Source organism: Rhopalosiphum padi, chromosome 1 (genome assembly GCF_020882245.1).
Source record: "Rhopalosiphum padi isolate XX-2018 chromosome 1, ASM2088224v1, whole genome shotgun sequence".
Taxonomy (NCBI): Eukaryota; Metazoa; Arthropoda; class Insecta; order Hemiptera; family Aphididae; genus Rhopalosiphum; species Rhopalosiphum padi.
In genome coordinates, this window is record NC_083597.1 from 86,453,925 (window position 1) to 86,475,541 (window position 21,617).

The window sequence follows — 21,617 nt, forward strand, 5'->3', positions numbered from 1 at the left end:
CTGTTTATAAACATTCATTTCGTTTCTATATTTAATTATTGTTAATTAAACGATATATTTGTAAATGATATTTTATTTTCACAAATAATTCAATAATATTCATTAACCAATATAAAGGGGGTGGGGTATGACGTATGAATTTTTACAACTTCGACAAAGACGTGTAAAAATTTAATCAGCTTATGGTTTTGATAAATAAAACATGATTAATATTTAAACTATTTTTATACTTCCATAATATTTTGTATTTATTAGAAACATAGAAATCCAACGATTTCGGACACATTATATATGGGTATAAAGTGAATAGCCACTGCAAACGTCAATGATGACATTGTTACGTTTTATTAAATAATAAGACTAGATATGTTAAAAATAGTAAAGTTTTATAATTTTAAATTATACACACAGTTAGTCGAGTTGTGTACAGGCTTATCCTGTCACTTTTGTATTTTATATTGCTGCTCTTGAGCCGTTCGCCAAATTTATAGAATTGTCCCAAATTGAAGCCGCCGGGTTATAACATAATTGCAGTAACAAGTGCTGTAGAACGGAGCATTCATTCGGTACCGATTATAATGTTTTATAGTTCCCCGTCAGAAAGGTAAGGCAGGAATTCTGCCCGGCGATTTTATGTCCGTAAACTTATTACTGTATTGTTTGGAGATTCTGGTAATTACTACAGCCACTGCAGCTACCGTTCTACGCCTTATCAACCGCCACCGCGGGGAACGACGACACGAAACCGTCGACTCACACCTACGCCACAGTAGTGAAATTCTTATTGTTCTTTTATCTTGACCGGCTCACCGCGGACTTACCGAGCACCTACAGCCGTATCAGACTTATCTAGAATTGGCGATTGGCCTTGATTTACGCGGAAGAGTTTTAATTGATCAATATACTACAACTAAGTTTGATTATGACTGTATTTATATTATTTATAATGATAATGAGCATATAGTGTAATGTGATATTTTTAAATTTAATTCATTCATTGATAATTTTCTATTTAATAATTGAAACATACAATTTAATAGAATTAAGGTTAACTTAGCAAACTGAATTCAAAAACCAATGTTCAACATAACAAAAAAGATTAAACCATTTTAAAATTGATCCTAATTCTTATTCAAATGGATTTTACTTTTTTTATTCAAATATAATTTTACTTAAAGCTATTAAGAAATACACTTAATTTCAGAATGACATAGTTGGTAAAAAAATGAATCAAAATTGTATAATAATATTAAATGCAAAGCAATACGAAAATCAATAAAAAATAGCCTAGATTAATTTTAAAAGAATAATGGCAAAAACTTGCGTAAATTCTACAAATATTTATTTGCCTGAAGTAACATTTTACGAAATTGAATATCATAAGTTAATTAAAAAATTTTTGATAGAACATTCTTAGTCTAACTGCTTTCATTCTACAAAATATATTAACTATAGCTAGAAACCATTGTTATTTAAATGGCCACTCTTTATACTTATTTTTAACACAATATCTTGAAAAAATTATAAAAGTGATATACTGCTAGCTTGTGAATCTATATTGGTTTGTTCAGCGCCAACAATAAACAGAATTCAGATATATTTAATATTTATAATAAATATTGTTTTTAATATTTTTAAAGAACTGAATATCAAGGATATATACTCCATTTTGGATTTTTACGTTGTTTCTCTAGGATTTTTTAACACATGCTATGACGAACTAAAAAATTCCGAAACAGTTCCAACGAATGCCGAATGGAAATACATTGGTATAATTATCAACCAAGAGCAAATGTTGATCTTGTAATTCATTTTATTTTTCTATGATAAATTAAAAGCTGTTTTACAGGAAGAATGTTTTTTAAATGAAAAAATATATTTTAAATTTAAAACGAACCCAATATTAACTAATGAAACACTTTTTGTTTGTGAAGTAAATAATGTAAATTTGTAACAATGTATAAAATGGTATACGCAATACGCTTATTGAGTTGATAAAATTATCATCAATATCCCACAATAGAATGATAACAAAAAATTATAAACTTTAAAAATGCTTTGAGATTTACAGAAATGAGATAAGTACATCTTACAAGTATAACAGTTTTACGTATAATGTTAATCAATTAAAATATTTTACATATACATACATGTTTAACATTTTTTGGTTTATAACTGGGCGATAAGTAAAATTATGTGCAATACACTTAATAGTTTATACATATTACGTGTGCAATATTTGAGTATTTTTATAATAAATGTTATATGGTTTGATGTCCAAGATGACTTTTAAGTATAGGTAGCCAAGAGAGTGAGTAGTGATGAATCATTCTCTTTTAAATCTCTACTGATGTGATCAATCCATAAAATGAGATATAATTCTCGTATAGAAATTAGTCTATATTATGACACTCCATGAATATCCCAACAAATCTAAAGTGATATAACTTTAATTACAATTATTACAGTACGCAAAAATACTTGTCGATAATTATATGATGTTTATCTCTTATATATAAATTGATTTAAAGATACAAAACATTCAACGTTCTTTTAGATCGTTTTAAAAACGTTGGAACACAAAATTGTGATTTATTAAATAGAAGTTAAAAAGTTATAAGTAAAAAAATTACAATATATTTACGTTATTATATCACAGTTACGCATTTTAACGATTAATTAGTAATTAATTTAAGTTTAGAAAATAGCATCAACGATACAATTTACAGCAGAAAACAATGACTTATCATCAAGAATAATTTAATATTTTCGTTAAGATATTGAAAACATTGAAAGAACCTATCTAAATTGTCCTGAGCATAGGCAATATTTTAATACAATATATCATTGATCACTTTTTGTTTTATATACATTTAATTGATTGTACTCAGAAACTTACTTAATACAAAAATGAATATATATGCATTTCATGAAATGAAAAAATATTTTTTCTATCTCCTGAAACATTTTAAAATAAATGAAATGGATCCCTTTTTACAAAATTGATATTAAAATATGATAGAATATAATTTTTTACATATAATTGCAAATTATTTAGCCTAAAAAATATTATGTCTTTACATTAACTCACATATTATTATAAAAATATAAATATGATTTTTTTATATTTTGTATTTTTAAATAAATAATCTTTATTTATATTTTTAAGTTTTTGGGCAAAAATTATTGTTCAAGAATATTTTTTTTAATTCTTAAAATTATGTACTACATAAAGTATTATATATATCAATTTATAAATTAAATGTAAATATAAAATTATTTGCTAATGTATAAATTCAAGTTTCTATATTCTATAATTTATAAGCCACGATAAGAACATCATTATTAATTAAGCCGAAAAATGTTTTTGTATATATTCACACTTATCCTTATCGGGTTGTTTATTATATCCAAAATATTAGGAATTTAAATAAAATTGAAATTTTCTAAAAATAATAGATTCGATCTTGATTACTGATTAGTGATTACATTTATTTCATTAAAAATGTTTATACAATTCATAATAAATGTTATTACCGACTAGCTGTATGACCTTAGTTCGTCTAATGAACAAATATAAAATATAATGATGATTTAAATAATTGAAATATTTTGCAATATTAATGTATCCAATCGTAAATCATGATAGTATAACATTAGCAGGATTTAAAAAAAAATATTAATCATGATTAGGACAGTTTTTGCTGTTTTAAGTCACAAATACTCTATTACTTGATATTAATTACTAGTTATACAGTTTTAAAATTATCTATTTTAAATTTAAACACAATTGATATTTGTTGAATAAATAATTTTAATTAAACAAATATTATAATATGAATACTATTTAGAAATAATTAATTAAAAACACATTATAAATACACAGTATAAATAGTTTATCATAAAAATGTGTTATATGGTCTAGTTTTATAAAAAATAATACTTCCTTCACACTTCATGTGCGAATAATGCTTTAAAATCTACATAATAAATATTATTAATAATAATGTACTCTTACCATTCAATACTTTTAATGAGTAGTATGCTTATCTTAGCAGTACATACGAAATCTCAAGATATAAAAGGTGAGCTTTTTTTTAAAATAAAAATAAATAAGAGTTGAGTTCAGTCCTGTTGTACAGTAGATTTAGAGTGGCTCACTTTGTACAATGTGTACAATTTGAATTTAATGAAATTTAAGAAAAGCGAAAATGAGATCTAATGATGATGTGCATATTCTATATTACATAAAAATTATCATTAGTGATTTTAAATTACTGATTTCTATTAGTATTACTATAATATAAGGGTGTGTCAATTAATTTTTTGTCGGAAACATTATTAAAATTTGATGTTTAATTTAAATAATAATATTTACTGCTTTATCCTAGATCTTCTTCAGTATATTAGAGGAATAAATTAACAAAAGCTTACCATTAATTTAGATGATTTGAAGATTTAACTATGGTGTTCATAATTCATATATTGTATAAGTAACATTTTCAAATATTCAAGAAGAATATTATTGATAAATTATGAAATAACTTAAATCGTCATTTTTTGTTTAAATTTGAACGTAAAATGTTATTCATGTAGTTTTTGAATTTTTTTTTCTAGTGTGTAAAGCATTTTATGAGGATCTTTGTGTTCAGTATAAATAGTTAGATCAAGCTATTTAAATAGAATATTTATAAAATGAATATTATAAAATTGTTTGAAATCTTTAGGTAAGAGATAATCCAGGAAAATCTTTTTAAGTATTTTAAAATAGCTATTTTAATATCTTACGAGGATCCAGGTTTTTAATTATCAAACTGTACATACCTGTTATAACTGTTCCTGATTTTTGTTTTTCAAAATTATTAATAAAAGTATTCTAAACAATTTTCAGTTTGGCACCCTAAGAAAATCACCTAAATCACACATAGCTTTCACCAGCCCTATCAATATCACTATGCTTAAAATCTTCAAAAATGAATTAAAATTAGAACTAAGAAACGAAATAATATTTATATATATTTTTAGGCCCTGGAATATCGTCGTGTTTTTTTTTTGGTGACCGCACTGAAGATGATTGTGGTCTCTCGGAAGTCCTAATTACAAAAGTACCACAAGACTGCACGTCTGTAATTTACACTGCGCTTTATGTGGCTTTAAATTACACTATTACTGACCCCATGGGGATCAGCAATGAATTTAGTAATATTATTTTATTATTAAAATTAATATAAACATTAAACATCATATATATTAACGAAAATATAAATATTTATGGTATATAAATATAAAGGAATTATTTAACATTACCTTTGAAATTGATTATCAGAAAATTGAATAATGTATGATGAGCGTAGTACGCAAGCTTTAGAAATAGTATTTTATTTTATGAAGCCTACAATGGAACTCGATAATGTAGCAATTCAATAAATCATAGCACTATAGCAGAAGTAATAATACACTTTCAGCAGCACTGAAATATTTTGAGAATCTTTTAAATATCATGTAATAAATAAAATAATATTTAGTAAAGTGTAATCTTATAGCTAATAATGATTCATAAATAATTTATTCCGAAAATTGAACAGAATAAAATAAAAATAAACTGTTAGAATCAGATACAGGATGTTATTCTTCCTTTTTTAGATAAAGATTAAGCTCTCTCCTATTAAGAGAACTCTTAACAAACATTTTTCGGATTATCTAAAATGGAAATTTACCTTAACTACGTTTAAACTTAAGTCGTTTGACTGCGAATTTAGTAATTTTTGTATTATGATAAAATACCGCAGTATGATGATATTATTTATGGAACTTTGTAAATGAATCACGCCGTTTCTGATTGTTCTGTCAATATAATGTAGGTATAGTTATAATATTACACAGAATTATACAATACCTACGTCATGGTTGAGTAAACATAAATATCATCATAATACTTGTTTAGTTTATCATAAATCGTAGAACAATTACACTAGTATTAATTAAAATATTTTGATATATTATTTATGTATGTATTTAAATGTTTTTATAATTTATATAGAAGTTTTAGACAGCATGTTGGAAAGTGGTAAGCCTGTATTTACACTCTACGGTCACGATAATCAATCACAATGGTCTGAAGTGCTTGCTTGTGAATCATCTAATGGAGGAGTAAACTCGTTAGATGAAATGAAAAGCTTAAAGGATTTTTTTGATAAACATCCAAAGATCGAAGGTGTTATACTTACTAATTTACAGTATGATGTAAGAATCTTTTTATTTTTAACTGTTAAATTATTAAAAGCTAAAATTTCCATGTAGACTATAAATAAGCCGAAAAATGTAAAATTATAAATGTTGTATAATATTGAAATTTGGTTAAATATTAGTTACAAAATAATGGTTAATTATAAAACTTTTGCATAACCTAATATAATAATCCTATAACCTATTGTGCATATGTATTATATTTTAAGAGATTTACAATTTCTAAATCAAACTATGTTTCTAACCAAATACTTATAGATTAATATGCACATATTAATAACAATTAAGTCTTGGTGATGATTTTGAATCGATTTTGTTGTTGTAACACACTAATAATATTTTATCATAAAGTCTAATTTAGAAAATTATTTTATTTGTTACCTACCCATTTTTTTAAATTAAATTTTATAATTTATGTTAATATTACCCACATCACCAATTTTATTAGATTTCATTAAAAATTAAAATCTGAACACCATGGGGTTCATCATAGGGGGAGTACTACTACTTTTTTTGGGGGGGGGGGGTACTAGTATCCTCCCAAATTGCGTCTATGTGCTTACTTGTTCTATATATATATATATATATATATATATAATTATAGTCAAAAACTAAAGGGTAATACAATAAAATATTTTTGGAATTATAAAATTAAAATCATTTATTCTTAGTTAATTAACTTTTCCCGAATGTTTAACATTATTCTTAATATGTTTTATTTTTTTTCATAGTCTATATAATATGCTGTAGTTTAATGATAAAGTATAAACTATTTTTCAAATACATCATAATTTACAACATGATATACAAATATATATCAAATGTTTATTATAAGCTATTTCTTTTTCATAGACTTCTACTTCTTCAGAATTTCCGGGATATACTGAAAATCTTAAAACATACATTGAAGTGATGAAAAAAAAGTTTCCAAAACTTGTAGTTGGCTTCCATCTAATTGGAGCTTTTTTAATAGATGAGTTTATCAACCCTTCAGGATTAAAATGTGAGTATTTTAATTTTTAGAATAGTGATAAGTAATATGTGTGAAATGATTATAATATTCTACACAAGTGATATACTCTGTCGTTATTTGTTTAGATTTTTTAATGGTTCCAGAACCAAATGGAATTATTTTTTTACTATAGATATATTATTTGTTTTTTAATTGAATAATTTTTATGAAGTAAACTCAACGAAGTTTACTTTCAAGCTATGAGTTATAAATATTTAAATTTGATCAAATTTTGGGTTAAGTTAAATTAGATTTCGAACGTTGTAATTATATATAATTAGTTTTACAATGATGCATGTGTGTTTTATTTTTCTGTCATTTATGACCTTTTGCGCAATAGAAATTCTTCGATTTTTAATTTTGAGGTTTTTGTGGTACCCAATAGAGGATCTAGTTGGTATTACTATTTTGTAAAATTCAAAATAATCGATATAACAAAACAAAAAAATAGAATTTTTACCCAATACCAATAATTGACAATATCAATTTTCTAACCTAACAATATAATAGACAGCGTAGATATGCCCCTCTCCACATCATATTTTTGGCTGTGGTACAAAACTAAATCCGAGCCCTGCTTAAATAGCATTAAGTTTTTGATATGAATACAGGAATCTTAAATATCAGTTTTATGTATAGAGTATAAGTGAAGGTATAATTAAAAATAAAATATCAACAAAATTTATAGTTATCCTTTGAAAATCGAATACATTTGTAATATTATATACATAGTACCATTGATTATAAATATTATATAGTATGCTTAGTATAGTCTTTATAATTAATGCTAGTATACACTTAAAATTTAGGTTAAAAGTTAAAATCTCGAAAAAAAAAGTTATAAAACATTTGTTAAAACAGTGTGATTGTTATAATTTATACTGTTTAATATTTAAATGTATGTATGTATAGTTCTGGTAAACTTATAAATTATAATACATAATAGGTACACATTATGACTTAAATTAAAATTTCTATATTAACTAATTTTTTTTTATCAACTATTGTATAAGTATAAATATTATTTATATTTCAGATAATACATTTTTTTTGCACCAAAGTTATTAATAGGCTAATTATTATGAGATCCATAGATAATACCACTATTTTTAGTGTGACAGATTACTAACAGTGTAGAACTATAGACAAAATATTAATAAATAAATAAAGCATTTATTAATTTATTAATATGTGTATGTGCATCATGTTTATATAAAATAAATATATGATAATAACATCATGATATAATATATAAATGAAAACTAACTTATGACTAGAAAAATATTTTTTTATTAATATTACACAATTAAATTAATACGAAAAAATATCACGTGTACCTATACATTTTATAAATAATCCAACTTTGGTTATTAGTTTTGGAAAAAGAGGGAAAAATTTCGTAGGTAATCGATTGTAATCAAGTTATTAATATTGGTGTGATATTATAATATTTAGTATGTAATCATAATCCATAGATTAGGCATATAATTTTCGAGTTGATTAAAAAATCTTAAAATAATATTTGAATGTTAAAAGAAAATTAAGTATTTAAAACATTTTCTAATATATTTTGAAGTAATTATTTGTCGAGAACCAAAAACCATGGGTCTTTCTGTCCCCTCCTTGTGAGGGCCCTGAGCGTAGGCATAGGGGAGTATATTTTTTGGTTGGGGTGCATCAACGTCGATTTTTGAGTTGTATAATGGAGTTAACTTGATTATACCTGAATTACTAATACCCGATTCTAGGTCGATAAAAAATAAAGAACATATTATATATATTATATATATTATTTTTATTATATTTCGTTTAGAAATTATTACAATAATTTTTTTTATCGATATTTTAAAAGGGTTGGATATTACCGTAATAGACGCAGCTGTAGATTTTTACGCTGTATCTCTGGAGTTCTTTAATCCATGTACTGCTGACTTTAGAAATACCGGAATAACTCCAATGAATGGATCAAATACAATATATACATTGGTACTAATACATTTTTAACGATCAATAGCAAATTTATATCTTGTAATTTAATCTATTTTTCAAGGAAAATTTAAGAGATGCCTTACAGAATTTATCTTTTCCAAAAGAAAAAACATATTTTAAGTTTAGAACAGGCCCAGTATCACCTGATGATTCAAAAACTGTTTGTGATGTGACTACTGCAATGGTATTAAAATCATACATAAATTAATCAATGATTTATTATTTATCAATTAAACTTAAGTTATTAATATACTTATACTCTAATCCGTAAAAAAATAATAACATTTTTCACGAATATAATCAAAATAAAAATTTAGAAGTAACAAATTGATGAATAATTATCTTGGTCAATCAACTAGATACATTTTTAAACATACTCATATAGATACATTAATTTAATTAATATATTTAATCAAATATTTAAGTAAAATTCATAAAATACATGAAATGTAATTCTATGTGCTATAAAATCTATTGCCAACCCATACATGGATGACATTCTTTTTATATTTTGAGCACAAAGTCTAGGAAGTCTCATAAAGTACATGTACACAAGTCAAGAGGGGAGAATAATCTACCAGTTCCCCTTAAAATCACTACTGATGTGAGCTATTCATTCAAAGTGATTGAATTCCAGGATAAAAATTAGACCTTATGATATTTCATGATTAACCAACGAATTTATTGAAATCATTATTACAGTCCCTTATAATATTATATATATAGTTGGTTTAAAATCTAAATATTTTTAATCATTTATATTAATAAAAATATATTTGTAGATGTGTGTAGATCCAAATGTAGCATGTGATTGGTGTGCAGATACTCTATTGTCATATAATGAAAAAGTAATGTTTTTTAATATTTAAAAATGTATGAATTATTTACAATTGGATTATTTTTAGGGTCAATATTCGAAAGATAACGGAGAAGGATTTATGGTACGTTATATTGATATGGATGATCCTGATAATTGTTGTAACTGTGAAAAGCCATACCCTGCGTTTCATGCTATGCTAGATGGTTTTAAGGGCGTTTCAACAAAACCATGTGAATTATTAAATAGACATTAAAAAACAACATCATTCAACTTTTTACAATATCCACTAGCTCTATAATTTTTAAAGTTAAATAATCATAATTATGAATATACTTTATATACCTTTATAATGTATTATATCACATTTATGTTTTTTACCTTTTATTCATTATACATTAAAGTTTAGAAACTATCATTAATATAATAACATTCATAACAGTAAATATTGACTTCTTCATTTATCGATAATAATTTAATATTTTCATTAAGATATTTAAAAACATTGGAAGAATCTACCCAAAACGGTCTGAGCATTGGAAATAATAATACTATTAACATTGATCACATTTTGTTTTATATAGGTACATTTAATTAATTATATTCATTAATAATTTATTATTTGTAAAATTTGAAAAATAAATATTTTATGATTAATTAAATGTCTGTTTTTATTAATGGCCTTTATGGTACAAAATATATAATATTATGTGTGATTATTTCGAAAATAAATCAAAAAATACACTCATTCATTTAGAAATTATATTTTTATTAAATAATAATTGATCTTGTTATTTTAACATTTTAGGGTTTTTTTTTATCCAAACAATTTAGTATACGTTTCGCAAATAACAGTAGTAGTGAACATTGACTAATTCATCAATAATAATTTAATATTTGAAAAAAGTGGTGGACCGCTTATAAAAAATTGTTCTTGAATAATGTCCTGAGCATAAGCAATAATAATACAATATAGCTTTGATCACTTTTGATACATATTATACATATAATATATTATTATATAAACTATAATATAATATAATACCTATAATATAAAATACACTTTATGTCTGTATATACATTTAATTAATTTAATTCAATTTCTTTGTTGATTTTATTATATGCTGAACATTTATGAAACATTTATTTTTATAAATAATCGTGTATTTAAATATAAATATAATATTATGTGTAACTATTCTATATAATATGATTCTTAGGGCAGAGGACTTGTAGTTCTAATACAGCACTAAATATTCAAGTAATTAAGCACTTAAAAAATATATAATATTAAATAAAATTTTTTTTGCTATTTTATTTAAAAAAAGTCAAAACAATTACGTAATTTAAATAAATTTTAGATTGACAACCTAACCACTTTATGGCTCACTATGATGGTGATGTTGTATGGTGTACGATGTTTAATCGCAAATGATTATAATATATCTATAGTACTTTTTGTTTCTGAAGACCCGTAGTCATGCGATTAATAGATAATAAATGGTACATATTTTCATATGTAATAAACTCGTTATCGACTATCGACAGAATGGGCATCGTTCATAACCGCACACTTTCAAAATAGGTCGTCGTTCAAAACAGCATTATTGATATTGATATTGATATATATTAATAACGTATGAAATAACATTAAATCGTTTAGTATCGTACACCAGTTAGTCATATTTAATCAAGATCACAAAATCATAAAAATAACACTTTCGAGATTATACAGCAAAATCAGTTTTATTCTAATATCAGAAAAAATTACAATAATAAAAATTCACAATCTGGATTATGGTTAAAACTTTTTTTAAGTTTGCCACATTTGATTCCTAAAACATTTGTTAAGATTAAGGCTACTTTTCCAGATGAAATACAATTTTATGATTTTGCTGTTTAATTTTTAATTGTGAATCGAATGTGTGCGGTTTTGAACTATCGACATTTCAAATTTTCCTTTTTAACAATAGAATAAACGTGTGCAGTATTGAATGGTGTAAAATGTGCGGTTATGACGACCGCCGGACCCAGTGATGAACTTTGTACTAGTAGTTATACCAACGTCTCTCCCAACCGTAATGACCTGTATGTGTAGGATATGACACCTTAAAACCTCAATTCATCCAACTTTGAGTGGCCCGCGAAGGTATTCTGTGCCGCCCATCACAAATTTAAAAATTAGTTTTTTTTCATATATTGATATACTGATCATTGTTCTTTTATATTTGGTGGCCCGTTCAGAGATGATTGTTTACCAAAGTGGCACGCTGAACAAAAAAGGTTGGGCATCACTGAGCTATAGCCTATAACTCACTAACAGTTAAATAAAAAATAATGATTTTAACGTTAAAATTCATAAAAAAAATAGTCCTACTATTTTATTACATTTTAAATATGTTACAATTTCAAAATCAAAAGTCGATAGTGGTTTTACTATTAAATAAAAGGATGAAAAAAATGAAAATTTCATACAATTTGAGAAAAGCATAACACAAAATATTTTGAAAAAAAGTCAATACTTAACGAAATAATGACTGTATAATGATAAAAGAATCACCCTGTATATGTTATATTATATTTACGTGCAAAATTATAATACACACATTTGATATTCTTTGAATAAATAGTTTTAATTAAACAAATATTATAATATGATAAGGTACTATTTAGAAATAATTCATTAAAAACACATTATTGTCAAAATACACGATATAAATAGCTTATAATAAAAATGTGTTTTATGATCTATATTAACAAAAAACGATATTTCCGTCACACTCCGTGTTTGAATAATACTTTAAATCAACAATCCACATATCACACATTGTTAATAAGAATGTACTATAATTATTCATTACTTTTAATAAGAAGTATTTTTATCTTAGCAATACGTACGCAATCTCAAGATTTAAAAGGTGACCTTATTTGTTTTAATAAATGTTTTTTTTTTTAAATAAAAATTGGGTTCAGATCTGTTTTATAATAGATTTTAAGTGTCTAACTATAATTAATGTGTACAACAGTGGCGTAGCGTGAGTCTCAAATTAATTTATGCGGTCAAAATTATAATGTAATGCATTTGTGGGGTTGGAGCTCGCCACGCCACCCGTTTTCAAAAATTAAATTTTAAACATACACAAGTTATTCATATTTAAAATTTTAATAATTATTAGTGTGTTTTCCTATCCCAATAATACTTTTTCATCAAAATTCAGTGAACCGAAAGGCTTTAAAAATAGTTTTGCAATTGAACACTCACAGATGACCGAATTCATTTTTGATTATTAACTAGTTTAAAAAAATACCAATTTAAATATTGTGAAATATCACAATAAACATATAATATTACCCATGTCTAAATGATAATAAATGTTATAAAATTTAAAATACGCAGTGGAATAACGGCATAACGTGCAAATTTATATAGGGTATGCAATACTGATCACGCATATACGTGAAGAGTGGAAACACGACAGCGACGGCTTAAGGGTGTTTTTTGTTTTGTTATCGATATCATCTATATCAAAAGATATAAATTATTGTCAGTGTATACGTATGCATTCGTTAATGCTCATACTGCACATGTAATAAACACGGTAGGTACAATAAAATATCGTTATATGATATAATTACTAATTAATATGGCGTGATGGAACCTACAAAAGTATAGTCATTTACCTACCCTTAATGTAATATTGTTATACGTTATCGCGTGGCTTGGCCATGGTGTTTCGGATTGATCAACTTCTGTGAACTATAAAGGTAATCTAAAGTAATACGTCATATACGATATCACAAAATAATATTTAATGTAATAATAAAAAAAAATAATAATATTTTTTAAATGTTTGAAGTGTATACTGCACAGCATATTTACGCATGTTACGCCACTGCATAATAAAATATATTAAAATAATTCGGGTTTGAGATGTTTCATTACACGGAGTTGCTGGCACCTCTTCCCTATCGGGCACTTTGGGCACGTGCCAAGGGCCCCACGATCGATAGGGCCCCTCTAGACTTTTTCTTTTTCCACCACCATATTTACCCGTTTTAATAAAATAGTTCTCTGTCCATGTCGTAGAGGTCCCATTATATCACTGGCCAGGGCCTCGAAAAGGTTAAAGATGGCCCTGCGGAGTTGTGGTCATGGCCTATTAGCGACAGTGCGTCGTCCGCATAATTTGTAGTTGTGTAAAGTGTATTCCGGTGTCGTCATGCGCGTTCGCTTTTTGTCCGTTTCGTCTTTATGGGTACGCCGGAAGTGGTCCACTGTTTGGGATCATCGGTCATAATATAATCATATTGTATTGCGCCATTTCCGGTCTTCGCCATGTGGGTCGACATATAGCCGACTGCATGTTTCACTGAATTCACGACTCATCTCAAGTTTGGTTAATAATTATCGACCGTTATTCGTCGCATAATACGCTACCTCAATAGTGTTATTGGTCATCTAAATAATGATCGAATAGGCGACGCGTCCGGTGTCCGTGCTGTGCCGCACGTTCGAGTTATGTTCTGCATTTCGCGCTGTCGTTCGGTCATTGAATTTTATATTGGCCATTTTGTGTTTGATATGTCATTGCGTTAATAACATTAAAAAATAGCCATTAAAACAAAACATGTTTGGAATACAAACCCTAATAAAATTTCCTATAAAAAAAAACCCATTACATTTAAAGTATTGTAAGTATGAATTTAAGTTAATTATCTAAACTTCTCTAGCAATACTATTTTGATATCTGAAATCGAATTATATTATTATTATAGATAATTAACATAATATAGATAATTTGTTTAAGAAAAAAAATAATTACCAATATAGGTACCATAAAACCGCAAGTAGGTGATAATAGAAAAATAAATTACCAATAGTAATGACCAAAGATATATTGTTACATACATTTGCGACATATCGTTTCAAGTAATTTTTTTGTTTTATAAGGAAACAAGGAATAAACTTACCGAACTGAAAATAAGTATCCATGTGATAACTTAATTTTTTTTTATTGCAGTCAAGTCTCAGTTGTCAGACACTATACGCACCATATACTACATAATATATACTGTCGTGTAGTGTGATTATCGGTTCTACTGAAATTTTTCAAATGATTTTATTTTATTTTAACGAATTATTTGATTATGTGATTTTTAAAATATTTTACTATTACTATATAATACGATACTTAAAATATACAGCAGTACTTTCAGTACAAAAAGTGTTATTATATTTATAAACTTTATATTGTATTATGTAATAATAACAGTTATAAAAAGACATTTTTTTGTTTTTTACTAATTTACTTATTCAATTTCCGTTCATTTTACGAACAAAATACCTTATAAGAGCATACTCGAACGAATTTGGAACACATTGAACGCACGCAAGCGCAGTATACAAATTACAGGTACAATAAGCGCGATGGCTTACTATGATCATGGCCAGTGATGGGGGCACCACAAATAAGCATAATATGATAATAATAATAAATAGTTAATAATAAGTGATATACGACGAGCGTATTAGAGTAGAACATTTTTGTTTATTGTATAACCACACACGAAACATAATAATATAATATAAATATAGGTAAGCCGTTATCGGCGAGTCGTGAATATTAATAATAATGTACAATAAATAAAACCAAACGGTCAATAATAATACTAATACAGTATTACGTGTCGCGTCATTACGCCTTGTGCTGACTGTCGTATTTGTTGAACGCGCCCAACACGAACTCGCTGATGACGTCCATCTCGGAATCGGAAGACTTGCCGCCCTTGGGGCCGTTGTGGCCCTTGTGGCCGCCGAAGAACAGCCGGAAGTACGGTAACGCGGCGCTCACCGCGGTCACGATGGCGGCGATACCGGCGGCGCCGGCCGCGGCTACTGCGCCCAACACGACCACCGCACCGACGATCAGGGCGGTCTTGATGACTTTCTTCAGATTGAACGACTTGAACAGACCGGACAGACCGGACTCCAATAGGTTTCCGCCGCCGTTGTGGTCCTGCTTGTTCTTGTGGACGGCTGTGGCCGCGCCGAACATAGGGTCGTATTGGTTGGCCGCTGTCGGGGAAGTGTTGGCCGACACGGAGTTGGCCAGAGACGCCGATACGACAACCACCGCTGCGATCACGATCGTGTACCTGTGTGTGTGCACGGCGACAAAATCGTTTTGTTATTGATGTGTTCGAATTATAATAAATAAATACAATAAATTATTCGGTTTTCGGAGGTTCGTATAATATCCGCGACGATACCGGCGCTAAAGATTAAAGATAATATTACTTGTCGCTGCAACGTATTCGAAACGTCTCGCAAGTATAATATTTTAATATGCTTTGGCGGAAAACGTCGGTTGAGTTAAATTCGTCGACCGTAAAGTTTGTACTCGGTAGTTATAATAATAATTTAGACTCACTTGAACATGTTGTCGTTGTTGTTGTTGAAGGTTTATGAAGAGTGTCGATTTCGAGTGTTCGTCGAGTGATGTCAATCGATTTGTTTGGCTGTGGAGACTTATCGGTAAAGTGTATTCCAAGAGACGACTGATCGAATGATGTGTCTTTTCGACTGTCGTCTTGGGCTTATATAGCAGACGTTGTCTTGCGGGAGGTGTCGACGTTTGCTACAAATGGCCAGTTCGGCAGTAGGGAGTCTCGGGAGCTCGTCACGTAATCACTCGCGATCGGCAAAAGTGACATTTTCGAAAACGTCGATATACTTCACATTAACGTGGAATTCGCACACTATTATCGTAATTGCGAGCAACTATTATGTACGTCTTTACGACATCACCTGAAACAACACGGCGTTAATATCAAAACGGTAAGCTACGTTTTTTCTATTATTTTATTCGGAAAAGCTAGAGATTTCTGCAGGGTCACTGCGGACCCAATACCTTATTAATCGAAAAATGATAATATATTATTTGTGATATGGATTTTTTTCTAATATTATTATGATTTGTTTTTTTAATTTTATATCGGACTTGCCATATTATTATGTAATAGACATATTACGTAATAACGTATAACGTGTTGAGTATATTTATTTGTGCGTATAATATGTCATCAAGAGTGAGACCTTGACAAAACATTCTATTGTTGTGTACAAATATTTATACGATTTCCGATGTTAACGGTCGAATATATCGGAAAATGCATAAATTGTGTTTATTCTCTCTGCAGCAGCAAATTTGTTAATGATTTTAAGATAAATTATTGTAAGTTATTGCTATATTTGCATATATTATTTTATAAACAAATTTATAGTATTATATGAATATAGTATATATAATATTATTACATTTTAAAAATTATCTCGAGTCGAAAAAGAGATTTATAGAATTAGTGATTGGCCTCGATTTACGTGGACAATTTTTAATAGATCACTGTACCAATCCAATGATGGAATGTGAATAAAAATTATAAAATGTGATATTTTCTATTAAATAATTGAAACACATAACATCTAGTAGAGCAATATTTCATATATTAACTTATTTATTTAAATATTACAATTATAACATATATGTGTACGAGCTGTTCCGCCACGGCGTTGCCCGTGTATTAGATGATCTAAAATGTATTTTTTAATTGGTTAATAATTGTTTGTTATCTCTTCTAAACAGTTGGTTGCTAGTATACTAAAAATATATATAAAAAAAAACATATCTAAAGTAATTAGACGTATTTGTAGTATCATAGCAATAACCGCTTAGAAGAAAAAGAAATAGCAAACAATTATTAAACAATTAAAAAATACATAAATCTATAGCTATATAAAAAGACCTCCCTTTTACCCCCTTAGAGTTCGAATTTTGAAAAATTCTTTCTAAGTGCACCACTATATTACTTAAGGAACCTCTGTATACAAAATTTCAAGTTTCCATACCCACCGATTCGGTCTGGGTGTTGATGAATGAATATGGGCGGTCTCCAACATGTAATAGATATACATATAGTTTTTAGAATTGATAGATTGGTTGCATATTATGACAAGTTAATAAATATCATATAATTAAAATCATCAATTCAATTTTTTTTTAATTTAGATTCAGATGAAATTATTTATTTTTTGATTATACAATTATTCTACTAAATTTCCTTCTTCTTATATTTTTTTTTTTAACAATCATCAGATATTTTGGCAGTATAAATGCATTGATTTTCAATTTTGATGTTAGTTTTTGGTAGCAAAGTGGATTTAATTGAAACAATTTCTTTCTACATTAAAAATAACTACAGAAAAAAGTGAACAAGGATAAACTATAAAATTAACTTATAACTATACTTAGGTGGTTAATATTTGGATAATCGACATTTTTTTTTTTGATATAGAATAAAGGCCGACGGAAAGTCATTTTAGCGTATTTAGGTGCTTAATATTTGGATTTTCGACATTTTTTTGATGTTTTTGAAAAACGGTAATATCTAAATTAATCGTAAGATATTGTCTATTTATACCATGTCGCCACGATTAAAGTATAGTAAATACTATTATGAAAATTTAACGTCAAATTGTAATAATAATTCCGACAAAATAATCGATCTATCTATTCTACCTATAATACCAATAGTTAGATAAATCACTAATAAAAATTTTAATGTAATATATAATTTACATAATATCATCATTTGCTCTTATCGACGCTTTTCTTATACTTTGATATTATATCATTGAATTCAACTTTTACACTTTTAGACATTAATCGAAGTGAGCCACACAAAATCTACTAATCTAGCTGATCAGTAATCACTTTTTTTTCTTACTAAAAAAATATATATTTTTAAAAAGCTCACCTTTTAAATATTAACTTTAAAGTATTTACTTTTAGGATAAGACTACTACTAATTAAAAGTAATGGACGATAACAGTACATTCTCATTAATTTAGTGTAATAATATACAGATTCAAAGCATTATGCACACACGGAGTGTGATAGAAATATTAATTTTTATTGAAGTAGACCATATAACTCATTTCTATAATAAGCTATTTATATATCTTATTCTGAAAATTATGTGTTTTAATTAATTATTTCTAAATGCTATTTATATAATGTTTGCACAATCAAATATTTTTACATAAGAATATACTGCTTGTTCATTTTTCTTTTTATTATTATTTAAAATAGACAGTTTAACTGTAGAACTAGTATTATTATTAATAATAACGGCGATAGGTGCTCGGTGAGTCCGTGGTGAGCCGGTCAGAACAACACGAATCTCACTATTCGTACGATGTATTTTTATTGATGATAAACAATGGTACACAATAGCTAGTTGTCAAATGTCACTATGTCAGGTGTTGACGACATCAAAAGAGAATACACAATTATGCTTTACGTGGTCTTACGACTGGGAGACGTTGTCACCTTTGTCGGTAAGACACTGGTTCACGCAGGAAAGCGAGACGGCCGACGGCTGCAGGTACGTGGTGACGGTTGATAAGGCATAGAGTGGTCGCTGCGATGCCTGTACCGGCGACCATTGCGTACCGTGTAGCAAAAACTGTCCTATAATAAGGACTAATAATTTTTAATCAATCCAGTTAACTTTATGCTATTACGATTTACGAGTGGATACAATACTATTGCAAAATATTAAAATAATAGTATAAGTAAAAATGTTTTAATTATATTAACCGCCATTGTATTTTATAGTTGTTTAATTGTCTATGTTGACTTAAGGTCATACAGCTAGTCGTTAATAATATTATCTATAACGGCTAATAGATATATTGTACACAGATCACAATAATTATTATATAGAGAGGTATTCAACCGTCTGACGTTTATCGTTCATCAAATTATGGTGGACTTGTCGACAGAGTTAAAATTCGAACATATTACACACGACGTCGCGTCGTCATACCAAACTGGTCTGTTCACCGTCCGAAATGTCAATGGCTCGGAAAAGAGAAACTATACTGCGACGCAGTACGTATTCCGAAATTACGTAGATTTAGCCGCACACACGTGCGTGCGTGTGATCATACAGAAAACATTGTAAAATACGCTGCCAGTAGAGCGGCAGATATTTTTCGTGATGCTTACACATGCGAAAGAAACGAAACAAGCCACCAGACATCGACTGCATGCGGTTTATTATTATTACGTGTTCACCCAAGTGGTGGTCTTTTCCCTTGAATCACAATGGCATCGCGCGCCCTCTAATATTGTGATGTGTAACTATCTGGATGTCTTAATATATTATATGTCCCACACCATTTTCCATCTTCTCTCTCTAATCGAGTCTATTAATAGACGTTTCTCATTTACTATTTCCAATATCTCTTAATTTTCTTTTTCGTTTCACCCAGCTTATTCGAACAAACTCGCATGCGTCTCTAACACCACATCTCAAATGCCTATTTCGATATCATTTATAACCCGTGTTTAACAGCCGCAGCTATAACAGGGCCTGTATTCCAAACATGTTTTATTTTAATAACTCCTTTCTCAATGTCGAAGTTCAATAACTTGGACGTGAATAGTTTGGAGTTTTTACTGATCGCTGCAGACGTATGACATCGAATCAGCAATATATGCACCTATAAGTCGGTTAATCGCGACGCCGGATAAGCGGCGCACGCGCATCGAAACTTATCATCATCGTACGATGTATCGTTACAATATAACAATATTATTACCACGGCACGATTTGGTCGCAAACTAATGCAACAACATATCATGTACAAAATGGTCAATACAAAATTCAATGACAGAACGCAATGCGGAACACAACTCGAACGTGCGGCACAGCATGGACACCGGACGCGTTCGATCATTATTTAGATCATGACAAAATATTTTGTCATAATTTAGATGACCAACAACACTATTGAGGTAAAGGCGAACGCCAAATTAATTACGACATCAAACGGACTGCGTACTATGCGACGAATAACGAACGATTATTATTGTTAACCAAACGCGAGATGCGACAAAAACCGTGTGTCGTGAATTCAGCGAAACATGCAGTCAGCGATATGTCGACATACACGGCGAAGACAGGACATGTTGCAATTTAATATGATTATATTATTATGACTGATGACCCCAAACAGTTGACCACTTACGGCGTAAACACAACGACGAAACGGACGAAAAGCGAACGCGCATGACGACACCGGAATACACTTTATACTTTACAACTACAAATTATGCGGACGACGGGTTGTCGTTGATAGACAATTATCACATATTGTCAACTCCGTGTTCTCGATTGAAACATCGCAAAATCGAGCTATTTTAATATATTATGGAGTGGCATATCATGCGTAAATGCTACGGAGTGTGCAGCATACACTTCAAAAATGTTGACTCTAAATCTACAACAGAATAGTACTAATTTTTTATTTTTTATAAAAAGCATTTATTAAAACAAAATAAAGTCACCTATTAAATATTGAGATTGCGTACGTATTGCTAAGATAAAAATACTTCTTATTAAAAGTAATGAATAATTATAGTACATTCTTATTAATAATGTGTGATATGTGGATTGTTGATTTAAAGTATTATTCAAACACGGAGT

General features: G+C 28.1%; 2 protein-coding genes across 2 annotated transcripts; one reads left to right on the forward strand and one right to left on the reverse strand.

Annotated features, from left to right (window-relative positions):
• Positions 1 to 3,938: 3,938 nt before the first annotated feature.
• Positions 3,939 to 10,642, forward strand: LOC132918005 (uncharacterized). The gene is made up of 8 exons (XM_060979053.1): positions 3,939 to 4,085; positions 5,026 to 5,199; positions 6,041 to 6,243; positions 7,099 to 7,249; positions 9,111 to 9,244; positions 9,309 to 9,431; positions 10,030 to 10,095; positions 10,153 to 10,642. Exons 1-8 carry the CDS (start codon positions 4,007 to 4,009, stop codon positions 10,318 to 10,320), a joined length of 1,098 nt encoding a protein of 365 aa, XP_060835036.1. The 5' UTR covers positions 3,939 to 4,006; the 3' UTR covers positions 10,321 to 10,642.
• Positions 10,643 to 15,593: 4,951 nt separating this feature from the next.
• Positions 15,594 to 16,809, reverse strand: LOC132917193 (uncharacterized). The gene is made up of 2 exons (XM_060977810.1): positions 16,496 to 16,809; positions 15,594 to 16,220 (listed from the first exon to the last, which is right to left on the reverse strand). Exons 1-2 carry the CDS (start codon positions 16,501 to 16,503, stop codon positions 15,761 to 15,763), a joined length of 468 nt encoding a protein of 155 aa, XP_060833793.1. The 5' UTR covers positions 16,504 to 16,809; the 3' UTR covers positions 15,594 to 15,760.
• Positions 16,810 to 21,617: the final 4,808 nt, after the last annotated feature.

What these genes read in the sequence shown, in the direction of transcription:
- LOC132918005 (XM_060979053.1), top strand. Translation starts at nt 4,007, where the DNA reads ATGTACTCTTACCATTCAATACTTTTAATGAGTAGTATGCTTATCTTA. An exon ending in GGGGATCAGCAATGAATTTA is followed by an intron (nt 5,200 to 6,040) that starts GTAATATTATTT and finishes TAATTTATATAG; the next exon opens with AAGTTTTAGACAGCATGTTG. An exon ending in TATTGTCATATAATGAAAAA is followed by an intron (nt 10,096 to 10,152) that starts GTAATGTTTTTT and finishes GATTATTTTTAG; the next exon opens with GGTCAATATTCGAAAGATAA.